Raw genomic sequence first — 21,621 nt, 5'->3', positions numbered from 1 at the left:
AAATTATATAATTAGTTAATATACCTGTTTATTCATGGGTAAACTTGTTCAGATGGCAACCAAAAACCGTACAGATACTTTTATTCAATGGGGTAATGCAGTGAATTCACCACACTTGAAATTGACTCACGTTAATCACTAAGCCTGCCACTAACCATATATTTACCATCAACTTTGAATTCCAATGATGTTGTGCATGTATGAAATGTAGCTTTTAAAGTAAAAGGAATATTAAAAAAAACTCAGGTCTGCTACATGAGTACGTTCTTTAATAAGCATATCTACATGGTACAGTATTTTCAGTGCAACACTAATAAAATCATTATAAAGTTTAAAATAAATGCTATTATTTCCAGAAAATAAAACACAAATAATCAGTAACGATAAGTTACATAACATCAGAAATGCAAATCACTATCTGCTTAGACAAGTAAGGCAACACACAACATATTTAAATTATAAGTGATAAATTGTCACAAGAAAGAAATTTATATTAAAAATAGGCATTAAGTAACAAGTCTAAAATGTTTATAAATTTATATTGACTCCTCAAACAACTTAAGAGGATAAGTCACCATCTTTGTCTCCACTAGTAACAGAGCTTTCAGTTCCACACTGATCATCTGTCAATCTCTGGAAAATGGCACCTTGTACCATTTAATGGCACTGCAAAAAAGTTACTGGCACTAAATAAAAATATAGAAACATCAACTGTTTAAATCAAGGCCACCTCACATGCTGTTACACATAATTGTATAGGTCTAGGTACTTTAAGTGTATAAAGCATTTAAGCTACTTTCTGTATTAAAAAAATCACACTGTATGGCCAAGGGTATAGAATTGCTAAGAATAAGGTCACACTAAAATAGAAAAAAGGCTATTACATATAGTTGAAATACATACGAATTCAAATGTACATCAAATTAAATGAATGGCTTTTTAAAAACTAAAAAATAAATAAAATGTTTTCTGTAGCTCACATTTCAGAACTGCCAATGGCGAATGACACAATGCCCAGTAATGTAACTGGATTTTTTAAATTACAGGTAGGTAGTCGTGTTGGTCTGAGTCGAAACAAAATTAAAAAATTCCTTCAGTAGCACCTTAAAGACCAACTAAGTTTTTATTTTGGTATGAGCTTTCGCATGCACACGAAAGCTCATACCAAAATAAAAACTTAGTTGGTCTTTAAGGTGCTACTGAAGGAATTTTTGGATTTTTTAAAAAAATCATTATTCATTACTTACACTGGCAATATGACAGCTTGACTTGTTATTTACTAGATTTTTTTAAAACGTGGGTTGTAAAACTGGTTTTTACATTAGAATTTACAGTTTGTGGAGAATATTCTCTGGAGAACTCGGACTGCATTCAAACTTTCTCCAGTCAACTGTTGCATAGTTTTCTTTGGCAGTTATACCACTCTCATTATGGGTACCAAATATTTAAAATTTCAAGAACATTCCAGTCCGGTTTTATGCAGTTTCATAAGCAATGAAGTTGTGAATTAAAGACGCCACAATTGCATTTATTCATTAAAATGCAGCAAAATAGTATCTCTGAAAAGAGTAAACTGGCTTAGGATAAATATGTTCTGTCTGAAAAGCAGCACCAGATACTCTATTAAATGAATGACTTTCTGTCCCAGTCAGCTTTGCATGGCTGTTCTCCCTTGCATCAGAATAGAGTATGTTAAGCTTGCTTGAAAAGAGCAAAAGCTTCTTGCTTAGATTTCATGCAGGACTTTGCAAAGGACGTCACTTTCCGAAACCCTTCTGATAAACCCTCACCTGTAATTGCACAACAGGGTTGTACGTACCAGTTTCGGTCATGGCAGTGCTTTTTCATGTTCAGCTTCCTGGTTATTTCCTCAGCACTTAGAGCTCCAGGAAGATCCTGTTTGTTTGCTAGCACAACCACAGGCACGTTCTTAATCCTGTCATTCCTCAAAAGAAGCTCCAATTCTTTCTTTGACTCTTCCAACCGCTGGTTGTCTGTGCTGTCCACAACATAGACCAGGCAATCCACGTTCTCCAAATAGTTGCTCCAAGCAGTCCTCATTTGGTGTTGGCCCCCAACATCCCAGATGGTTAAGGCAATATCTTTCCCTGTTTCAAGCATCTCCACGTTGAAACCGATGGTTGGCAAAGTTTGGAAGACATCGTTAAATTTGAGCTTATACAAGAGGGTGGATTTCCCTGCTGAATCAAGCCCAAGCATTAGAATCTGGGCTTGTTTAAACTGCTTAGAGTTTGCAAGGCCCATTCTCTCTACAATACTTTTGTTGCTGCTTCTTTCTCGAAAGCTGTTTCGTTCAGTTGACGATGATCATTTTTGCCGTGTCTGCCTATCTTTGTTTCTCCAGTGAGCAAAGGAAGAAGAAACAGAAGGCCAGGCTTGTTCTGTGTGAAAAGAATAAGAACATTTATGCATTTGTTCTCTGACTTTATCGCTGTTGCACTGTGCAAACAGAATGTGATTAAAATATAACCTTAGCTGCCTAGCTGGAGGGTGGAGTTTAATTGAACAGTCACATAAGCCAAAGGTTGACCAGTGTCACCATTGAGGTGCACATAATGACCATATTCTTGTGTTCTGAGGTATTCATCTCTCTTACTGTGTAGGTGGGCATAGTTTTGCAATGCATGCTCTTACTCAACCACTAACTCTGTAACCTTAGTCTTGGCTCATGCCACTTAAACCAGGGATGATGAACCTCAGGCCCAGAGACCAAAAGTTCTCTCTTTTGGACAGAGATAACTTGGCTGCTGTATTCCATTCGCTGGTAACTTCCAGATTGGATTATTGCAATGTGTTCTACACGTGGGGTGTGATGAAAAAGTTTGGTTTTGCTGGGCAGGTTGAGTCCCCAAGTGTTTTCTTTTTCCCTGCCTGCAAATGGTTAATGTACGGCAGCCTGGCTGAGCTTCCGGGGTGGGGTGGGGGTTGAAAAGGAGAGGATTTGGAGAGACAGTTAGTTTGGGGAGTAAGTTTTGGAGAAGATTGGGATTAAGGCATAGCTGCCAAGTTATCCCTTTTTTACAGGGATTTTCCCTTATGCTGAATAGGCTTCCTCGCGAGAAAAGGGAAAACTTGGCAGCTATGGATTAAGGTTGGGAGAATAGGTTAGCAGATAGGGAGTGAGAGTTGGTTCTGGGTAGAAACATCCACTCTGTGGAAAATATCACAAGCTAGAGAAAGGAGTCTCTGAGTTTGTGTGAAGGACAGTATTTGGTGTCCTGTAAGAGTAATTAGGCCAGGAATTAACTGGGAGGCCGAGGTTGAGCCAGGAGAAGTAGAAGCTTTAAAGAGACAGTCTACTTAGTTCTCATTCCAGTCAGGAGGGGAGAGATTCTGCTACAAAAAGAGAAGACTCCCAAACCAGTGGAACTTTGGGTCTCTTACTTGGAGTACCTCAGGAGTAGGGTTGTCTAAGGGGTATGTAACTGACAGAAAATGCCACTGTGTTTCAGAACCAAAGTATTCTTTAAGAACCAAAGTATGAAGTGGCAACAGCTGTGCAACATCTGAGAAAGCACTGAAGTGAAATAACATCATAATCTGAAGTATTCAGTACTATGTTTCACCCACTCGTGTCATAAACTTCATAAAAATATTTTTAAATAAAATATTTATTGTTTATTTGAACAAATCCTGCCTGAGACTCCTAATTATTAAGTTTTCCCTCACGCAAGTCCCCCACAAAATAATCTGAGGTAGTTTGTGGGAATTCATGTTGTTCTGTGGGGTGGGCGCACTATATTTAAGTGAAGTGCAGGCCCAACGGCGCCAGGGGGAAAAGTGCCATTGAGCCGTCCCATGGGACTCCCCTGAAAATGACTCAGAAGCTTCAGTTGGTCTGAAACACAGCAGCGAGATTACTGGTCTTGCTCAGCACTAACATGTGCCCCCCAGAAGAGAATGTGGCCCTTGAGTTGAAAAAGCCGGAACCCCCCCCCAACATCTTAAACAGCTGCAATTATCAGGCATGTTTAAACAATTGAACAAAATAACCTTCCACTGCCCTTTGCCCCTTGTTCTCCAAGATATCTGCGAGAGATGAGGACTGATATCCAAGTGGTCATAGGTCAAGAAGCTGTCAGGTGAAGCAAGACAGCGGCAAATAACCAAAACAAGATAGTTCACTTGGAAGAGCTGGAGGGCTTTGCTGAGGATCTGTAACCTCTATCAAGGGTAAGCAAACCGAGACCTTCCTGACTTTTGCAGACCGGCTTAGAATTACCCACTAAATCATTTGTTGTTATCAAAAATGATAAAAATAGGCCACCAAGGGAAAGGTGAGAACAGGTACGTAGCACTTGAGCAATGAGCCCACTGTGGAAGCATTGCCACCAGGTTTTGCTTAAAATTACTTATTGTTTCCCAGCTTGAGCTCAAGGTAACCATTCCTGCGAATTTGTAGTTGGTTGTGCACAGCTCTGACTGGCTAGAACCAGTATCGTCATTAAGCCAGCTCCCCAGATACATCCCCCCCACTATTTTAGAATTTGCTATAGTTTATTACTAGTAAGCTGGACTATTATAATAATTGTATATTTGGCCTCTAAAAATACAGGGGATATAGGACAGTGGTTAGAGGGTTGGGCTAGGACCTAGAAGACCAGGGTTCAAATCCCCATTGGGCCATGAAGCTCACTGGGTGACTTTGGGCCAGTCACTGCCTCTCAGCCTTACCTACACCCCCAAGGGTTGTTGTGGGGGTTAAATGAGGAGGAGAGAGCACGTTGAGCTCCTGGGGGTGGGGAGTGGGCTATTAAATAAATACATACACATGCACGTGCTTAGAACACCTGAAGTATGGAGGGAGGGGAAAAACAACTGATTGGTTCTGCATTCAGTTCATTCATTAGTACTTCTGTCACTTGTATTCCAAACTCAGGAGGAAGCCTGGCTCGTGGTGGGGGTGGAAAGTAGGGATGCACTGACTACCTTTCTTGTTCTTCAAAGATTTCTCGTTGCTGAGCAACAAAGTGAAGAGCTCAGTGGAGTGGGAGGCCTGCCAAACTAGAAGAGTCTTTGAGATCTACTTGCCTGGGCACATCTGAAGTCAGATCCAGTCCTGGGGTTGGGCAAACAGCAATCTGTGTGGTCAGATGGTCCAGGGGGTCAGGGAATCTGAGGATCAGGGGGTCAAGACCAGCAGGAAGCAGCAAGGAACTGGGCTGCTTCCAACAAAACATTAAAATAATATAATCTATTAAACATTAAAAAACTTTCCTAAACAGGGCTGCCTTCAGATGTCTCCTAAAAGTCTGGTAGTTGTTTTTCCTCTTTGACATCTGGCGGGAAAGCGTTACACAGGGTGGGTGCCACTACTGAGAAGGCCGTCTGCCTGGTTCCCTGTAACTTGGGCTTCTCGCAGCGAGGGAACCGCCAGAATGCCCTCGACACTGGACCTTAGTGTCCGGGCGGAACAATGGGGGTGGAGACGCTCCTGCATGCCTGCATCCATCTAGCTCTAAACCAAACAGGAGATTTGCTGAGGCAGCTTTGAAAATACGTAAGGAAGGAGGACCTGATGGTAGGAGGAGCCACTGCAAAGTTGCTAAACTCTGGATTAGAAGTGCTGCTATACAGTGGTACCTCGGTTTAAGAACAGTCCTGTTGAAGAATGCTTCGGTTTACAAACTCCGCAAAACTAGAAATAGTGTCCCGGCTTGAGAACTTTACCTTGGTCTAAGAACGGAATCCAAATGGTAGAAGGGCACCGGCGGCAGGAGGCCTCATTAGGGAAAGTGTGCCTCAGTTTAAGAACGGTTTCGGTTTAAGAACGGACTTCCGGAACGGATTAAGTTCTTAAACCAAGGTACAACTGTAATATTATTTCTACAGTTGACACGCACCCATACATACATACATACATACAAGTGATAAGTTTGTTGAGGAAGCCTGATCAGCACCCTGTAATGCAGGAATCTCAGCTAAAGCATCCATGACAGATCATGGATGTTGTATATACAGTACAGTGTTTTGGCTGTACATGTTAAAAGCGTTGAAACTTAATGAAACATAATTGAAAAATAAATACATAAACCCTAATATTTAGGACTTAGTTTATATGCCAAACTGTCCTGCTACTCTTACTGAGTTCGTCTTCATCCTATATTCCGATTCAGTTCTCTGAGTGCTGTTGCTTATGTAGCCACAATGACGGCAGCCAAAGGGAGGCATTGAGATGCATTGTCAGGGTAACCAACTCGCTAAGGTAAAAAACAAACAAACAAAAAAAACCAACCCGACCCCAACGTTAAAAGTTCTAAACAAAACACGATACACCTTGCACTTCCAAACAAGCCCAAATAAGGAATGAGCATGTTGTTCTGTACGTACCCACGCAAGGAAAACAAGTGGGAGGGATAAAAATGGAGCTGATGGGAAGACGGGAGAGAAACACCCAGTTATATAAAGGGCTGCGCTGCAGAGAAGGAGTTTGTTTCCTTGCTAGCTCAGTTTCTGGTACGACTTGAGCCTCGCGGTTATTTCTCCTCTCCTAGCGCAAGAAGCATTCGATTCGAAGCGCAATTTTTTAAGAGTCGCACAGCGATTGTATTTGATTCCGGCGCCACCCCACCCCCACCCCTTCTCCACTTTCCATTGCCTACGAAAGAAATCACGAGTTTGAAAAATCACGAACTTCTGCCTTTCCCCTTTTAAAAAAAATATACTGTACAAAGAAACTTTCCCCGATTCACTTGCCGAGAAACTGCGGCTCTTGCGATCAGGAAATCCGGCCTGCAAGCACAGGGGTCGCTCGCCGAGAATTTGCACATGTCTGACTCGCTTGCGTCTCTTTCTTCTTTCTCCGTGAAGCCATCGCAGGCCGGAAAGGAGGCGCGATTGCCATCTGGGTTTTGCAGCAGACCGGCTGGAGTGAGCGGGATCCGGGCCCGGGAAGCAGAAGCGAGCCGGCGGAACTTTCGGAGAGGCTGGCGGTAAGAAAGGAGACGTGGGCGTGGGAAAGATGGGGAAGGGCGTTTTGTGCTGCTCGCAATGGTCTTTCGGGGTGGGGGTAGGGTAGCTCATGAAATCCGCATTTTCCTGTTATCCCGCGCGATTGGAAACAAGGACAAAGCTCCTTGCCTTTGGCTCCCGCTCTCTGAAACATAAACAAGCATCGAAAACAACGGGGGGAGTCTTGCGGCAGCGCCTTAAAGACATAATGGGATTTTGTGTACGCCCCGTCGGATGCCTGGGTGAGCGGCAGCTTAACAGTCAGATTTATAGACGGGGGGACATCGAATGGCACTGGGAGGCAAGGTGATGGATTTCCAGAGCATAAAAAGTTCATTAAATAAACATGTGTAGGAGTGGATTGGTGATCCGCGGTCACCAAAGCTCAGCCACGCCCTACGATTTGCCCTGCGCAGATAAGAGGAAAAATCGGGACAAGGAGAGCCTCCGGAGGATGGACGGGGCTGCACTGCAGTCTGTGGGCGTGTAGATTTATTTTGTAGGGTGACCCCGAGCGTCATCTCGTCCAACCACGTGCAATACGGGAATCTCAACGGATGCATCCGTGACAGATGGCCACGTAGAGGGAGATAAGGAAGGGATGACAAGTGGAAAGATGGGAAGTGGCTCAAAATGGTTAAGGGTCAGGATGAGTATGCAAATAGTGTGAAACTGAAAGTGTGTATATAGAACTGAGGTCAAGCTGTCCCTTAAAATGGTAAACAAACAAACAAACAAACAAGACAACATCCACACAAAACCAGAGGTGGACTTTGGCAATATTTGACAATATGGCACCCTCTGAGTGGCAAAATGGATCTTCTCAATGATGGGCCTTCTCTATTTTGCACCCCCTTGGCTCGATTGGCACCCTGTGTGGGGGGAACTGCCTACACCACCCTAAATCTGCACAAAACATTCCCCATCATGGAAAGCATTTGCAGATACTGTATTAGATTTCAGGATCTGAACTGCGGTGCAATGCTTCAGGTAGTCAAGCTGTGCTGGCTCTATTTCTGCAGGAATAGTGTAGTGCAGGAATGGGGATCTGTTGGCCTCCGGTGGTGGACTGCAACTCCCCTCAGCCCCAGCCAGCAGGCCCAAGGGTCAGGGATGATGAGTGTAGTCCAATTACTTCTTGATGGACTCCAATGTCATCAGTCCCATCCAGCAGGAAGTCACTGTGCTGGCTACTCTTTCTTAGTTTGATGAGAACCACCCACCTATTTTAAGGTGTGCTGCTGTCCTGCCTTCAGTCATTTCACGAGTCATTCCAGCACTTTAACTTGGCAGGGATGAAATCTTAGATGGTGGTGTGGTCCGGGAAACTGTGCAAAGCTTTTGCTGACGTCTAGTTTACTCCGTGCCCAAGGATCACATTTCTTCTCATGCCAGGGACAGATAATAGATTCAGATGTCATTCATTATAGTGCTAACAAAGCAGTTGGTTCAGGTTCTATAGCCAGTGCTTGGGGGGGAAACTTAGCGTGACTCATTCCAAATTAACCACTTTGGATGCATGTGATGAAACAAAGATTTGTCGCGGTTCATATCCAAGGTTTATGTTTTGGCCCAGCTTGGCCTCACTTGTCTCTTCAAGTTAAAACACGATTGCTTCCTGTCCTGCATTATCTGCAGGCACAGACTTGAAGAAACTCATCAGAGGTTACCAGGTCTTAGGTTTTGTCTCCATGCCACAGACTTGCAGATTTTTGCAGATCAAGTTGCTATTAAAAGCACAGGAACAGGCAATGCTGGCCTTTCTCTAGACACTTGGTAGCCCATTACCTAAATTAATCCCCTTTTACTCATTTGAGAACAGGAACTCCATGCTCTTCCCTAGCTTACTCACAATGGGCCTCCTGAACCAGAAGTCCCATAATATTCAACTTTTTATGTCATTTATTGCATTTGTATACAGTGGTACCTTGGTTTACAACCATCATCCGTTCTGGGGGTCCATTTGTAAATCAAAACAGGTTGCACTTTCGCCAATGGGGCCTCCAAATTTATTTATTTTTTGGAATCCCCCCAAAATGGCTTGTAATCCAAAAAAAGGTTGCAAACCACCGGAACATGCACTTCCAGGTTTGACGTGTTTGTAATCCAAAATGTATGCAAACCAAGACGCAGGCAAACCAAGGTACCACTGTACTGCCTTTCTGCCAAGGCACCCAAGGCAGTTAACAATTTAAAAATACTAAAACAAATAAATTATATAAAATATTGAGTGACGGAGTCCTCTCAGACTGTCTGGGGCCAATGGAACATGCTCCCAGGCCTGGTCTCCCTCACTTCTGAAGGTGGGAAAGGGCTGCTCTGAAAGTTCTCTTAGGATATTGGTTGTTCTTATTAGGAGACAAAGTTCTTTGCTTCCTGGCCTGGCCTTCCCGATTCCTCCTCTCCCCCACCTGCACCCCCAATCACAGACCCACTTTGGGGGCAAAACTGGATATTGAACTTCAAACAACAGCCTTTTCGTGTGTGTCAAAGTTGATCAGGCCTGAAATATACAGGGCAGGATCTTTCCTTTGCAAAAGGGAATGTGTATTTACCAGGGTAAAAAACTAGACCACACATGAAAATTAAAAACTTAATTTGCTTAACTAATGTTACTGCAAGGGCATATTCGACTTAATGAAGAGTCACCCTGGAAATGGGGAGTAGAAATTGGAGTGAAATAATTAGCCGGCCTTGGCAGACTAGTCCTTAATTTACACCCACACACCAAGGACTCAGGCTAAGGATCCTGTAACAAGCACAAATAGAATAAAGGTGAGTGCTGGAGACACATATTGCTTCTTTAGATTTTGCTGGGATAGTCTTCTCCCAGTTGAAATCCTTTTTTTAGACGTCAATCAATCTTCTTGGTCTTCTCTTTGTGGGATAACCAGCCTCATATAACCTGTTGGTTGAGTCTCATTATTGCATGAAGGGGTTAATACCATAGAGCAGGCATAGGCAAACTCTGGCCCTCCAGATGTTTGGGACTACAATTCCCACCATCCCTAGCTAACAGGACCAGTGGTCAGGGATGATGGGAATTGTAGTCCTAAACACCTAGAGGGCCCGAGTTTGCCTATGCCTGCCATAGAGTAAGCTGTCCTACCAGGCACTCTCCTTATCTTGGGAGGAAAGAGGTAATCAAGCTTATGTTCACCTGCAGTCTACCTAAGAAGTTCAATGTGTGGAGAGGTTTGAACTGGTTGCTCTAGCTTAGACCACATGGCTTCCGCCAGCCTCTCTCAATAATTTGGGAACCTGCCCTGCTTTGTAGCTAAGCCAAGTTTTACTGCCTGTGCAACATTCTGAAGCACATAAATATGACATTTGAAGCATTGGTAAATAAACAATTTTTAAACTTACCAAACGTGTTGTATTTTTCGTATGCTGAGGGAAGAGGGAAACTTTAGAAAGAAACTTACCATATTTTCAAAACTAGGTATACCTGCTGTGCATCTTTTTCCAGGGCTTTCATCACTTGAAAAGGAAGCACTGGGTAAGTTTCCATTTTGGAAAATGTTCCACTCTACATCACTGCTTGTAAGGGGGATGGGAAAGCATTTCTGTGATATTTATTCTGTCCTATCAGTGCACATCACATGTTCAGAGTAATATAAGAAAAGAAAAAGAGGTCGTTACTGTAAGAGGGAGCTTACAGTCTAACTTCTAACAGTGGGAGACAGCAGGAGGAGGGAATGGAGAGGAAAGAGTAAAGGGATGAGTGCAGTTATGCAGATTCAAGTTTTATTTAATTAAGGAATGTATATGCTGCCTTTGGGGGGGTCTCTAAAGGCAGCTTACAAAACATAATGAAAACAATATAAAACAACTTTAAAAAATGCATATTAAAAAATCAATTAGGAAGCTAAAACAGCTGCAGTTTGAAAACTAGCACAACACTTTTTAGTAAAATGCAAATTGAAACCAAACAGTTTTAAAGTCCTTTTTAAGAGCTAGCAGGGGGGGGGGGCACCATGCACATTTCTTCAATAGAGAGTTCCAGAGATACGGGGCCAGAACTGAAAAAGCTATTCCCAGTCTGCTGGATCTTGGTGGGAAGCCTCTGAGGCTGCTGATCCTAAGGCCCAGGAAAATTGATTCAAGTCACCGCAACAATGAGGATAAAATAAACAGAAGCAAAAGCTAAAACGTATTGCCGCCCTCCAGACTTCTTGTGGAAGAAGCACATGAAGAAGGGCCTCAGATGATGATCGCAGGGTCTGGGGCGGTTCATATTCAGGGAGATACGATCCTTGAGTTATTGCAAACCTGAGCCATTTAAGGCTTTTTTAGGTCAAAGCCAGCACTTTGAATTGGGCCCATAAATTAACTGGCAGCCAACCAGTCGGGCCAATATGGGCATTATATGCTCAAAGAGCATCTTGCCCTAGTGAGCAACCTGGCCATTGAATTCTGCACCAGCTGAAGTTTCCCAGCTGTCTTCAGAGGCAGCCCCACGTGTAATGCATTGTAGTAATCTAACACCGAGATTACCAGAACGTAGATGATAGAAGTTAGGCTATCCATGTCCAGACAGGGGCGTGGCTGGACCACCAGCCAAAGGTGATGGAAGGCATTCCTTGCCACTGAGGCCACCTGAGCCTCAACCAACAGCATTGGGTCCAGAAGAACCCCCCAAGCTGCGTACCTACTGCTTCAGAGGAGTGTGACACCCATCAAGGGCAGGAAGAAACACTGCAAATAAAAAACTTCATTATTTTTTTCCCCTGCATCAAGACCGCTCCCACCACTGGTTTGTTAAGCCATGTGCACACGCCTAGGGTTTGCCGATCAGAAGGTCGGCGGTTCGAATCCCCGCGATGGGGAGAGCTCCTGTTGTTTGATCCTAGTTCCTGCCAACCTAGCAGTTCAAAAGCACGTCAAGTGCAAGTAGATAAATAGGTACCACTCTGGCGGGAAGGTAAACAGTGTTTCCATGCACTGCTCTGGTTCGCCAGAAGCGGCTTAGTCATTGCTGGCCACATGACGCAGAAGCTGTCTGCGGACAAACGCCGTCTCTCTCAGCCTATAGTGCGAGATGAGCGCCGCAACCCCAGTCATCTGCGACTGGACTGACTGGACTGTCAGGGGTACCTTTACCTTTACAACTATCCTGTATTTTCTTGAGAAATACTGCTTTTTTGAGTATTTTGAGCATTTCTCCTCAAAACAGCTTTGCTCTGATTTGAGAACAGAAGCCATATGTGAATTGAAACACAGCAGGGGAGAATTACCTTACTGTGTTTTAAGTTGGTAATGTGTATGCAGCCGTAGTTAAAAACAAGTTGAACCGGCAACAGAATTGTTAGGGCGCCAACAGGTTGGCGTGCTGAAGGCAGAGTCGGATTCAGATGGAGCCTAGGCATAGCTGTCAACTTTCGGATTTGAAAATAAGGGATCAGCAGCCTCACCTGTCCTGGGGACAGTCTACGGTATATCTAACAATCCAGGATAGCCACGGGAAACGGCGCTGGAATAAGGGGATTTCCAGCAAAAAAAGGGAAGGTTGACAGCTGTGGCTTGGAATAAGGGAGTTTCCCACAAAAAAAAGGAGGGTTGACAGCTATGAGCCTAGGTCCAACGTTTCGGGTCAGTAACCAGCCAAGGTCAGGTATCAGTACCGGGGTCAGGAGAAGCCGAAGTCAGGAGCAGTGCGAGTCAGGAACCAGCCGAAGTCAGGTACACTGGAATCAGGAAGAGGACGAGCAAGGACAACCACCTGCAAAAAGCAGGTCCTCAGTGGGGCATTTTGGGGGTTTCCCCTTAAAGGTTTTTTTAGTTTTGGTCACCCTAACCCTTCTTTCGTACTCCTACAAACCTACTAATGTTTCCCTCAGGGGTTGTTCATTTGGCTACATAAGCCCTAGCACTCAAAGCCTGACCACCAGAGGGGGAATGGTTGACTCAAGAACCTTGTAAAGCAACTCTCTGCTTTTAGAACTGCGGCTGCTTCCCTACAGTTTAGTGTAACCTCAGCAGAGGGCAGCAAATTCCTTCTTCTGAAAGTAGGCAGTGGTGGTTGTTGCTTTACTTTCTGAAAGAGGCATAGGATGTGAAGCGTGAATGCCTGTAAACTGATTGCCGAATAATATTCATGTTTTTCAAAAAGAGAGTAGAAAGTGGGAGTTGTAGATGTAGTTGTAGATGGAGAACCCTGCGTGAGAGACAGAGAAATGTCAATCTCTCAGGCTGTGAGGAGAAAGGAAAGATCCCAGGTGAGAGTTGGAATGAGTGACTTTCATCTGCGAGTGTTAAGGGCTAGGAATTATTTTTTAAGAGAGAACTCCATATCCTACTTATTCTGTTCAGATTTTTTGTAGCTGCTATTTTATTGTATTCTGAAAAGCTTTAATAAAAACCTCATACCTAAAAGAGAGAGAGAGAGAGAGAGATGAAAATTTTGATTGAGAGAGAGCTGAAAAGTTTGATTGAGAGAGAGCTGAAAATGTTGAATTGGAGGGGGGGGGGAGAGACACAAAACATCCCACTAAAACAATTGTAAATTTGCTCTCTGCTTGACTTTTACTGGTCTTTGATTTGTACACCACATTGTAAATTTAAAATGCCACTCTGTATTCATTTACTTCAGATTTTCCCCAGTTAAATGCCTTTGATACCTGGTATGGAATTCAGTGGGGTTATAACCATTTTAAGGTTGTAGACATGGAAGGTCCCGTTCCCCCCCCCCCCAGAATTTCCACTGCCCATTATTCCCTTGCTCTTCAAGCATGTAGATGACTGAAACAAAAGACCAGTGAAACATTGATCCCAGCACAGTATTGCAACCAGCCGCAAAGACTGTTCACATGTTCCATTTGCCAACAGTAGCACCTGTGCACTTTGTAATGTTTGTATACTAATCCCACAGTTCTGTAAAACAAGATTATACACAGGAACCTAGGAGGCTGCTTTAATGCGAGTCAGGCAGTTTGCCCATGTTGATCGGTGCTTCCCAGACTTGGGTCTTCAGCTGTTTTTGGACTACAGTTCCCATCATCCCTGACCACTGGTCCTGCTAGCAAGGGGTGATGGGAGTTGTAGTCCAAAAAACAGCTGGAGACCCACAAAATACATAATCAAAATAAAAACAACAACCCAATACGCCCTCCCAACCCCTACATTTTAAAAGGGCATAGGACAGGCATCCCCAAACTGCGGCCCTCCTGATATTTTGGCCTACAACTCCCATGATCCCTAGCTAACAGGACCAGTGGTTAGGGAAGATGGGAATTGTAGTCCAAAACATCTGGAGGGCCGAAGTTTGGGGATGCCTGTCATAGGATGTCAGGATGAACTTCAGTTTCTTAGGGCAAGACTAGCTCAGTTAGTTAGAGAGCTTGATGGTGATAATGCCAAGCTTGCAGGTTCGAACCCTGTATGCGACAGCTGCATATTCCTGCATTGCAGGGGTTTCTGCAAGCTAATCCTTCCAGTTCTACAAATCTGTGATCCACGGAGTCGTTGCAGCTCTGTAGTTTTCATCTCTTCCCTTTGTTGTTTCGCATTGCAAGATTACAGCACATTGTGTCGTGAAGCCGTCCCAACACTGCCTCCTGTTACTGGCTGTTGGTGGTTGGACAGAGAAATACACAGTGTATAATGATGCCAGTGTATAATTTCATGAATGTGCATGAAACTAGGCATTCAGAAAAATGGAGGGAAGAGAGAGGGAGATAGTGGAAATGTAGTTTGTTAAGGCGCTGAGAGTTTTAGGAGACTCCTGTTCCCTTCACACAGCAAGTTTACCTCTTCTCGGAGTCAAGGCACTATCTCCTTGTTAGAGGTTGAGCAACCAGTGAGTGCCCCTCTTCAGTTTCTCAAGACTTCCCTAAATACATAGAAATCTTGAATTTGCAAGAAATCCTTTTCATCTCTGCTCCACTGCACGTGCTACCGTAAGCAGTGAACAACATATTTACCAGTAGTTCTGCTTTCTGCATTTATTTGTCTCTGTAGTGTACCTCAGCTAATAAGAGTTCCCTCTAGTGGCCAAAGGAGGTCTCACAGACTCATGTAAAAATCTCACGTAAAAATTGTGTGTGTATTTTTATGAAAAAGCATTTGAACCACTGTTTTTTTATTTTTCAAAAAAGGAATTGGCACTTTTGTCCCAATAAACGTCAGCTCCAATGATTTAAATCTTTTGAAATGTAAAATAAGGCACACAGACCCAGACAAAAACCCATATTGTGCAAAATGAGTTGAAGAGGAGCATTATTTTTCAAGGGCTGTCACATGGAAGATGGAGCAAACTTGTTTTCTCCTGCTCTGGAGGGTAGAACTCGAACCAATGACTTCAAGTTACAAGAAAGGAGATTCCAACTAAACATGAGTTAAATCTTTTGAAATGTAAAATAAGGCACACAGACCCAGACAAAAACCCATATTGTGCAAAATGAGTTGAAGAGGAGCATTATTTTTCAAGGGCTGTCACATGGAAGATGGAGCAAACTTGTTTTCTCCTGCTCTGGAGGGTAGAACTCGAACCAATGACTTCAAGTTACAAGAAAGGAGATTCCAACTAAACATACAGAAAAAAAGCTTTCTGGCAGTAAGAGCTGTTCAGCAGTGGAACAGACTCCCATGAGAGGTGGGAGAAGACTCTCCTTCCTTGGGCGTTTTTATACAGAGGTTGGATGGCCATCTATCACGGATGCTTTAGCTGAGATTTCTGCATTGCAGGGGGTTGGACTAGATGACCCTCGGGTCCATTCCAACTCTTAAGATTCTATTTTGATCTGCAGGGCAGCAAACATCAAAGTTTTAAAACAATACAATTTAAAATGAAATAAAAACACATCTCAAACATTTAAGGACAATTAGAAGTGTTTAGCATATCTAAAAACCATCATGCACCCTCACTGATTCCAAGGTTGCTGTGGCCACTATATTTCAGCCATCAAAGACCTGGGTATTTAAATTTTAAAACAGGAATGTTCTCCTGAAAGTCGATAAAGACGGAGACATCATACACTCAGTCACTGTAGATACATTTATAGTCCCATAATTTTATTATTGAAACTTGAGGTGATGTATGCATTTGTTTTATGTGCAGCGGGATAAGTGTGCTTATGCCAGGCCTCACCACTTACATGGACCACACTCATCAAATGGCATGTGAACTTGCCCAAGCTGCAATTTTTGTGCATTCCTAATAAGCCATAAAACAAATGGAGAGCAACTGTTTCCCTTTGATAGCATCACTTCTGGTATGAAGGTTCAGGTATACAGAATGCGAACGCCTTTGTTCTCCACATAGTAATTTTCTTCTTCACTGGTTTTTCTTTTTCAGCAAAGCGTTTATTGCCCACCTCTTCCATCCATAGCTCAACAATCCTTTGGAAACGCGATCGAAAACTCCCGCTTCTCTTTCTTCACATTCAAGGACCGATGCCTTTGCCATCCTTGAGAAGTGTTTTTTTGTGTCTGTCTCTTACCTCAGTCATCTTCACAGCATGGTACATGGTCGTCCCCTCCCACAATGTGGCGGAATATTACAACTGGATGTATTTCTATAACTACGAGCCCATCCATAAGCAGGACTTCCTCTTTACGCTACGCGAGCGATCGAAATGTGAAGACAACAATCCATTCCTCGTCATCTTGGTGACATCACGGCCTGCGGATGTGCAGGCAAGGCAGGCCATTCGAGTAACCTGGGGGTCTCAAAGATCCTGGTGGGGGAACCAGGTGTTGACACTGTTTCTGTTGGGCAAAGGAGCAGAAAGCGACGACTTCGCAAGCTTATCTATAGAAGACGAAAGCATCCTTTATGGTGACATCATCCAACAAGACTTCATTGACACTTACAACAACCTTTCCTTGAAAACCATCATGGCTTTCAGATGGGTGACGGAGTTTTGTTCCAGTGCTAAATATGTTATGAAGGCAGATTCAGATGTTTTCATCAACACGGGCAACTTAGTGAAATTCCTTCTGAATTTGAATGCCTCAGAAAACTTCATAACCGGCTACCCTTTAGTGGATAACTTCTCTTACAGAGGATTTTATACGAAAGTCTCTATTTCTTACGCAGAATATCCCTTTAGGAGATATCCTCCATACCTCAGTGGACTTGGTTATGTCTTCGACACCAGACTGGCTGCGAAGGTTTATAAAATGATGGGCCATGTTAAGCCTATTAAGTTGGAAGATGTTTATGTTGGGATCTGTTTAAATATACTTGGTGTGAACATCACCATTGCAGAAGATAAAGAACTCTTCTACTTGTACAGAATCAGCTTTGATGTTTGCAAGTTCAAGCACTTGATTGCCGTACATGGTATATCACCCCAGGAAATGGTTTCCTTCTGGCAGGAAATAACAAGAGATACTTCACTTCTGTGCCAGTGATTCCATCCTGTTTTAAAACCCTGTTACTTCAAGCCTGTTTGCTCCTCAGCAGAGCAAGGGTGGGCAGATTTTAGGCTGTGTCGTCTCCCCCCTGCCCCCCAGAACCAAGAACTACTGTCAAGAGCCAGGAACAAAATCTGCAAGCACCTTCCAAGTCTACAAAAAGTCTTTTCCCAAATGTGGTTCTCCAGCAGTTCTCCAGACTACATCATCCCCAGTCACTGGTCCTTGCTAGCTAGGAATGATGGGAGTTTTAGTCCAACAACAGCTGGAGACCCAAGTTTGGGAAATGCTGCTTTTAGAGGTTGAGGTGTTCAATGCTGTCCCAGCTTTTGCAGTTTATACGATATAATGTTGTGAGGACTTTTGCAAAGCTAGGAAATGATTATAAGGAAAGACTAGTTATCCACCTGTGGACATGCACATATTGGACACTCAGGGTGGCCCATTATAGTGGCAAATTCTAACTTCTAGCCACCGTTAGAAGGGGGAGGCAGGACATTCATGTGAGCAAGCAGGGATGTCCTTTGCACAGCCTCTCCCAACCTGGTGTGCTCTAGAGGTTGTTGGGCTCACAGCTCAAACCCTCTGTGATGGTGAAGGCTGATGGGAATCCAAAAATTTGACGGTCACTTTCAGAAATGTAAATATTAGTTGAGTAGTTGTGCTTAGCGCAATCCTGACAGAGGCCTGCTTTGCGCACCACAGTAAGACAGCAGGACATGCCATGACTCCATGAACATGCTGGTGGCCAGTGAGGAAGCCGCACTCGTTTTCCTCCTCCCTGGACTTCTTAGCTCACCGCAGGACGTGCTTTGGCTCAGCGTGTCATCCAAACCAGGGATCATGGTTAAGGTTTCTCAGTCGTGACCTGTAACCATAGATTGTTGTTAAGGAGGGAGGAACCTAACCAGGTTCAGGCAACATGCTAAGCCAATCCATGGCTCCGCTGCCATTTTGCGCTGTCCTAAAAAGCCCAGGGAGGAACAAAAATGCCTATGGCCTCCTTCTCGCGAGCCATCGTTTTGGTGCTAAACCATGGTTTGAGCTAGGTGCGTGGTGTGCAAACGTGGTCAATGTCATAGTCTGTTACCACCACATAATGAAAGATAAGCTTTCTGCAAATGGGTTTCTGCATTCTGTTTCCCCTTCTTTAAATAAATTTAGGGGAGGTATGTGTTACAGCTCCGGAGAAGTGAAAAGCACTGAAATATAACATTAGCTAGATACAGGTAGGTAGCCGTGTTGGTCTGAGTCGAAGCAAAATAAAAAAATTCCTTCAGTAGCACCTTAAAGACCAACTAAGTTTTTATTTTGGTATGAGCTTTCGTGTGCATGCACACTTCTTCAGATACACTTGAAACAGAAGAGTCAGACCCTTATGTATATACAGAGGGTGGTGGGGGTGGGTGGGAATGGGTGATGGGCTGATGGGAGTGGCGAACCTGTAGATGGCTGTTAACGACTGCTGATGACTGCAATTGGTCCAGCGGGGGGAAAGCAAGGGCTGAGGCGCTAAAGAAAGCTTGATCATGCATAATGAGATAAGAATCCAATGTCTTTGTTCATCCCAGGTGGCTCCATGGTTTTAAGCTTGGTAATGAGTTCCAATTCAGTAGCTAGATAGTTATCCACTGCTGGTCATATCTTGACATACCTAAGCCTCTTGTTTAGGTTTACTGCAGTGCTTTTCAGTATCAGCTTCACAGCTTCACTGCTTATCAGACCATAGGGCCCAGGTACCATCTGATATCTTCCGAGACATTGCTTTGTATCCATTCCCTTTGGATAGGTAGTGATAGCTTTCAAATTGCGGAACTTCCATCCATGGGAAACTCACTTGATCCCCTCATTAAAGGGAACCTCAGACAATAGGTCAACACTCAGAGGCATACCTAGGCATTGGAGAGACTGGCTCTCGCTGGAGAAACTTCCTGTCCTTCTCACACCGCGGCACAAAGGTGTGTGTCCCCCCCCTTCCTCCTCACCTTACCTTTATTCCAGACGCTTTTTGAGACAAGTATAACAGAACAATTTCTAATGTGACAATTGTAACGTGACTGGGGGTGCATGCCAATACAGCTTCTTGCCAAGGGACCCTAGGGATGCCATTGTCGACGCTCCACTGCTTAAGGGCACATTGGGATAAGATTCATTTATTTCTATAATTTATAACTACCTTTCTGCACTTAATCCTCACAAGCGCCTAAAATGCAAAACAGCACAGTAGCCGGACCATTGCCATTCCTTTGAGAGCAGCAGTGATTTAAAACTGCACTGAGCGCCAGAACTAAATACTGTATATTCCTGCGTATAAGACTACTTTTTAACCCAGGAAAATCTCCAACGTCGGGGGTCGTCTTATACACCAGGTCGTATTTTTTATACGGTGAGTACATCCCAAACTCTATATTTTAACTGGAAAAGTTGGGGGTCGTCTTATACGCCCGGTCGTCTTATATGCCGGAATATACGGTAAGTAAATGCCCACTGAACCATTCCGGAATCCTCTGCTCAATCTGGAAAAAGTTCTTCCTCCTGTAAGTGTGTTTTGGTAAAACACACTTATGGATATCCAACTACGGCGTGGTCCAAAACTCTTCCCAAGCTGCAAACCAGCAGCTTCGAATGTCATGTAATAGGTCATTTAACTGTTCCTAGGGCTATGTTTTGTTTTCTGTAGTTCTTATGTTGCTGCTGTATTTTTTTTATATTAGTACTTTGTGAATTTTGAATAACGGGAAAGTGAAATAAAAATGAATGTCGGCTCTGCCCTTGCCTCTGGTCATTGGGGGGGGGGGGGTAGAGGCGGTCTTCAGAACTCCAACTGGTCTTACATTCTCAGGAGAGCCCAAACGGGGGGATCATACACAAAGAGGTTGGTCAATCACCTTTCATCACTGGACGCCAGTCTTTTTTTGTTTTGCATACAATTTTCTCTCCGCTCTTTTCTCCCCTCTTACTCTTTCCCCATCACTTGTGTGTCTTCCTGCTTCCCAGTGGGTTCCTCTCGTCTCCCTTTCTACAGATCCCTCCCCTTCCTGCCTTTTCATCTCTCCCCCTCTTTCTTGCTCACTTCTAGGACTAACAGCTCCTGCTCCCGCTATCCCATTGCACTTCCTTGCGGACACAGCACCAATTCCCTTTGTAGCTTGCTTCATCTCTTGACTTCCAGCTCTCTTCTTGCGCCCAAACCATCCCGGTTCCTTTGCCTCCTGTGTGTTATTCCTGTCACTCCTGCCCTCCCGCAATCCACCACCTTGCAAGGACCTGGCTCAGGCCCCCCATACACTGGCCTTTTAACTACTGCCAGACACACTGAATCCTTTGGCTGTTGCCTGTTCCCACCCACCAGGATCCCCTCGCAATCTGTATTCAAATAAACATTAATTAAAATGTTTTTAACCTTCTATGGATGATCACTTGGTGCAATATTTATTAGTATTAGGACTTGGTATAAAGTTATGTGGCTCGTGACACACGCACACACCCCCGGAAAGTTTCCCCAGGAGAGAATGCAGCCCTTTGAGCTGGAAAAAGTGCCTCATCGTTGTCCCAGCAATTCCACTTACAACTCTTTAAGCCGATTGTCTATCCTTCGTGACATTGGCTTAGGATGCTGTTCCTTTTTTTTTGAAGGGTCAGGGAACTCCTCCAACTTAACGTCACTTCAGAAATAAAGCACAGTGCCGTAGCTCATGACTAGTGGGAACTGCAACATAATCTTGCTGTGGATTCGCTGGAGTTCTCCACCGCACACCCCAAGTTTGTGCATGTGATTCTCCTTGGACCTTTCCGCCGATTCCCTTGGTTATGTGCTGGCTCATTCGCCAACCGCCTTTCTCTCCTGTGCACCCCATCCCCATCTTTTTTAGCTGATGCAGCAGCTAAAAAAGCCAATGCAATTCTGGGCTGCATCAATAGGAGTATAGCATCTAGATCAAGGGAAGTAATAGTACCACTGTATTCTGCTCTGGTCAGACCTCACCTGGAGTATTGTGTCCAGTTCTGGGCACCACAGTTCAAGAAGGATACTGATAAGCTGGAACGTGTCCAGAAGAGGGCAACCAAAATGGTCAAAGGTCTGGAAACGATGCCTTATGAGGAACGGCTTAGGGAGCTGGGTATGTTTAGCCTGGAGAAGAGAAGGTTAAGGGGTGATATGATAACCATGTTCAAATATATAAAAGGATGTCATATAAAGGAGGGAGAAAGGTTGTTTTCTGCTGCTCCAGAGAAGCGGACACGGAGCAACGGATTCAAACTACAAGAAAGAAAATTCCACCTAAACAT

At 44.0% G+C, this 21,621-nt stretch overlaps 2 protein-coding genes across 4 annotated transcripts; one reads left to right on the top strand and one right to left on the bottom strand.

The window, feature by feature from the left end:
- Positions 1-242: 242 nt before the first annotated feature.
- On the bottom strand, positions 243-7,377 carry ARL14 (ADP ribosylation factor like GTPase 14). Of its 2 annotated transcripts, XM_060274417.1 has the most exons (3): positions 6,718-7,377; positions 5,053-5,183; positions 2,264-2,402 (listed from the first exon to the last, which is right to left on the bottom strand). In XM_060274417.1, exons 1-3 carry the CDS (start codon positions 7,042-7,044, stop codon positions 2,348-2,350), a joined length of 513 nt encoding a protein of 170 aa, XP_060130400.1. In that variant the 5' UTR covers positions 7,045-7,377; the 3' UTR covers positions 2,264-2,347. The 2 variants fall into 2 exon arrangements, with proteins under 2 accessions (XP_034989414.1, XP_060130400.1); XM_035133523.2 differs by lacking the exons at positions 5,053-5,183; positions 6,718-7,377 and adding an exon at positions 4,951-4,993 and having other exon boundaries at positions 243-2,402.
- Positions 6,832-20,124, top strand: B3GALNT1 (beta-1,3-N-acetylgalactosaminyltransferase 1 (globoside blood group)). 2 transcript variants are annotated; one of them, XM_035133520.2, is made up of 3 exons: positions 6,832-6,953; positions 10,415-10,471; positions 16,268-20,124. In XM_035133520.2, the coding sequence occupies exon 3, from the start codon at positions 16,366-16,368 to the stop codon at positions 17,326-17,328; it is 963 nt and encodes a 320-aa protein (XP_034989411.2). In that variant the 5' UTR covers positions 6,832-6,953; positions 10,415-10,471; positions 16,268-16,365; the 3' UTR covers positions 17,329-20,124. The 2 variants fall into 2 exon arrangements, with proteins under 2 accessions (XP_034989411.2, XP_060130399.1); XM_060274416.1 differs by lacking the exon at positions 10,415-10,471 and having other exon boundaries at positions 6,842-6,953.
- The last annotated feature ends 1,497 nt before the right edge of the window (positions 20,125-21,621 follow it).

The sequence above is a fragment of the Zootoca vivipara genome, chromosome 5 (genome assembly GCF_963506605.1).
Source record: "Zootoca vivipara chromosome 5, rZooViv1.1, whole genome shotgun sequence".
NCBI classification, from domain to species: domain Eukaryota; kingdom Metazoa; phylum Chordata; class Lepidosauria; order Squamata; family Lacertidae; genus Zootoca; species Zootoca vivipara.
This window is presented reverse-complemented; position numbering and strand designations above follow the sequence as displayed.

Coding starts and splice junctions, on each gene's coding strand:
- ARL14 (XM_035133523.2), bottom strand. CDS start 2,265: ATGGGCCTTGCAAACTCTAAGCAGTTTAAACAAGCCCAGATTCTAATG.
- B3GALNT1 (XM_035133520.2), top strand. CDS start 16,366: ATGCCTTTGCCATCCTTGAGAAGTGTTTTTTTGTGTCTGTCTCTTACC.